Source organism: Oratosquilla oratoria, chromosome 17 (genome assembly GCF_046742065.1).
Source record: "Oratosquilla oratoria isolate Oo_2021 chromosome 17, ASM4674206v1, whole genome shotgun sequence".
Classification (NCBI taxonomy): domain Eukaryota; kingdom Metazoa; phylum Arthropoda; class Malacostraca; order Stomatopoda; family Squillidae; genus Oratosquilla; species Oratosquilla oratoria.
In genome coordinates, this window is record NC_134793.1 from 3,594,716 (window position 1) to 3,597,215 (window position 2,500).

General features: G+C 50.9%; 1 protein-coding gene across 1 annotated transcript in view; it reads left to right on the top strand.

Annotated features, from left to right (window-relative positions):
- The first annotated feature begins 1,003 nt into the window (after positions 1-1,003).
- LOC143034705 (uncharacterized) overlaps positions 1,004-2,500 on the top strand; it is a 14,980-nt gene continuing 13,483 nt past the window's right edge. Inside the window, exon 1 of the mRNA XM_076201073.1 lies at positions 1,004-2,500. This exon is cut by the window's right edge and continues 184 nt beyond it. Within this exon, the coding sequence (XP_076057188.1) occupies positions 1,010-2,500 (1,491 nt within the window). The 5' untranslated portion in view covers positions 1,004-1,009.

Genomic DNA, 2,500 nt, shown 5'->3' on the forward strand with positions numbered 1-2,500 from the left:
GATATACTCAAGAGGATGTGCTGAGCGTCGCGCCGAGGCGTCGGGACGCACGGTGCCCCGCCTCCGCCTCTTCCTCGCAGAGCCCCGCCACGCCCTGCCCACAGAAGGTCATGCGGGGGTCGGGTTGACCCTTTCTCTCCATACAGAAAAAGTAGCGACACCCTACGTCTGCTTGCTGCTTACTAACTTAGAAAGAAAACCGTCCCTGTCTTCAAGAGTTTCAATAAGACACCTCGAAGAAACTTTCGACCGAGATGTTGGCCGTATTTTGTGTGTACAAGGAAAGTCGTCGTCGGCAATTGGGCATCAGTGCTCCAGGGCTACTATATAAAGCGCAGGTTGACGGTTCTCCCTGTACAATAGCTCGCAACGCGCAGCTGACAACATGAAGGCCCTCGTAAGTGCAGACCCACAAGTTTCTTCTAATAGTTTACTATTAACGGGGGCAACGGTCATTTCTAGAGCTTATGATTAAAACTTAGCTTTGTTTTGGGTAACATTCTATAGTAATATGTTCTGGCTTCATAGTTATTTTATTTTATTTTATTCTATTTTATTTATTTTATCTTATTCTATTTCATTTTATTTTATTTTATTTATTTATTTTACTTTTTTTCTATAGTTGCTTTAGGAATGAAAAATCTTGTTCAATAAAAACTAAAGTTGACATTCGGTTAGTGTGTTGATATTTTAGTTTCAAGTATGTATTGCAAATATATTATACACTAATTGCAATTACAGTGAAAGTAAATTACGTAAACTAGTGCTTTCTAATCTCAAGCAGTGTAACTACTTAAGTGGTTTAACATATATGTTCATCTAGCTATGTTGATATTACGCGTTTATTACATAATCGACGCGTGGTTGGTTCCTATTCTTTCTATGCTGATGTTGATTACGCCAAGCACATTTATTTGATCGTATTAAAAGAGCAAGAAAGAAGGAACCAAGGCTACTTATTAACATGATTCTGATGTTGGCGTGTTTCCACACACAGGTGGTACTTACGATGGCGGGCATGGCCTGCGCCGCCCCGACTTTCCTCCTTCCCTACGCATCAGCTCCCGTCGCGCCTGTACCCCAGTACCAGGTGCCCGTGTCCTACGCCTCCAAGTACCACGCCCAGGATGAGCTAGGCCAAGTCAACTATGGTTTTTCTCATGCTGGACAGACCAAGAGTGAATACAGAGACGCCTACGGTAACGTGGTCGGTTCCTATACCTACCTGGACGAAGACAACAACCCCATTATTGTCCAGTACACCGCTGGCAGGGATGGCTTCCAGGTCAAGAGCAACGCTCTTCCTGAAGGACCTGTCGCCCCCGCTATTGGCCCCGAACCAGTCGGCTACACTGCAGAGGTAGCCGCCGCCCGCGCCGAATTTGAGGCTGCCTTTGCTGCAGCGGCCGCCGCTGCCGCAGACGGCAGTCTTCCCGAACTACTTTATCCTGAGGAATCTCCTGAGGTGGCCGCCGCCAGAGAGGAGTTCCTGACTACCTATAATGCTGCTGCTATTGCAGCTGCCGAGGCTTCTGACGCCGAAGCAGTGATCTCTGTTGCAGAGGACGCGGTTGAGGAAGAAGCAGCTGTCGAACTGGCCGTTGAGGAAGCTGCAGTGGAGGTGGCTGTGGTAGAAGAACCTGCTGTTGCCGCTGAAGCTCCTGCTGAGGTTGAACTTGAAGCCCCAGCAGAGGCTGCCGTGGAAGTAGCAGTTGAAGAGACCGTAGAAGCAGAAGCTGCTCCCTTGGAAGCTGCAGAAGAAACACCAGTAGTAGCGGAGGCCGTTGAAGCAGAAGCTGCCCCTCTCGAAGCCACTGCAGAAGAAACAGTCGAAGTAGAAGCAGCGCCCCTCGAAGCCGCAGCCGAAGAAACGGTCGAAGTAGAAGCTGCTCCCCTCGAAGCAGCTGCAGAAGAGACAACTGAAGTAGAAGCCGCACCCCTCGAAGCCGCAGTAGAAGAAACAGCCCAAGTAGCAGCCGCCCCTCTCGAAGATGTAACAGAAACGATCTTTGAAATAAAAGCAGCTCCACTCGAGATTGTAGTTGAAGAGGCCGTTGAAGCAGAGGCTGCTGAACCCGCAGCCGAAGCCGTGGAAATTGCAGCCGATGACGCTCTTTATGCCGTTCCCGACTCCGTCATTGACACACTTGAAGTAGCAGCCGCCAAGGAAGAGTTCGCTCTCGCCTACGACGCCGCCGCTGCAGCAGCTGCCGCTGGCCTCCTTCCCGAGATCGTACACCCTGTAGGAGCTCCCGAGGCCGTCATGGACACTGCCGAGGTTGCCGAAGCCAAGGCCCAGTTCGCCGTGTCCTTCGATCGTGCAGCTGCAGCTGCGGAAGCAGCCGCTGACTACGATCTTGACGGATCCCTCTCCAGATACTCAGGTTACCTTTCGGCCGTTGATGGGGCTCTCTCCCCATTCTATACCAACGCTATCCGCTACAGTGGCTATGGCGTGCATCTCCCAGTCGCCCACGCAGCGGCAGCTCCCGTCATCCAC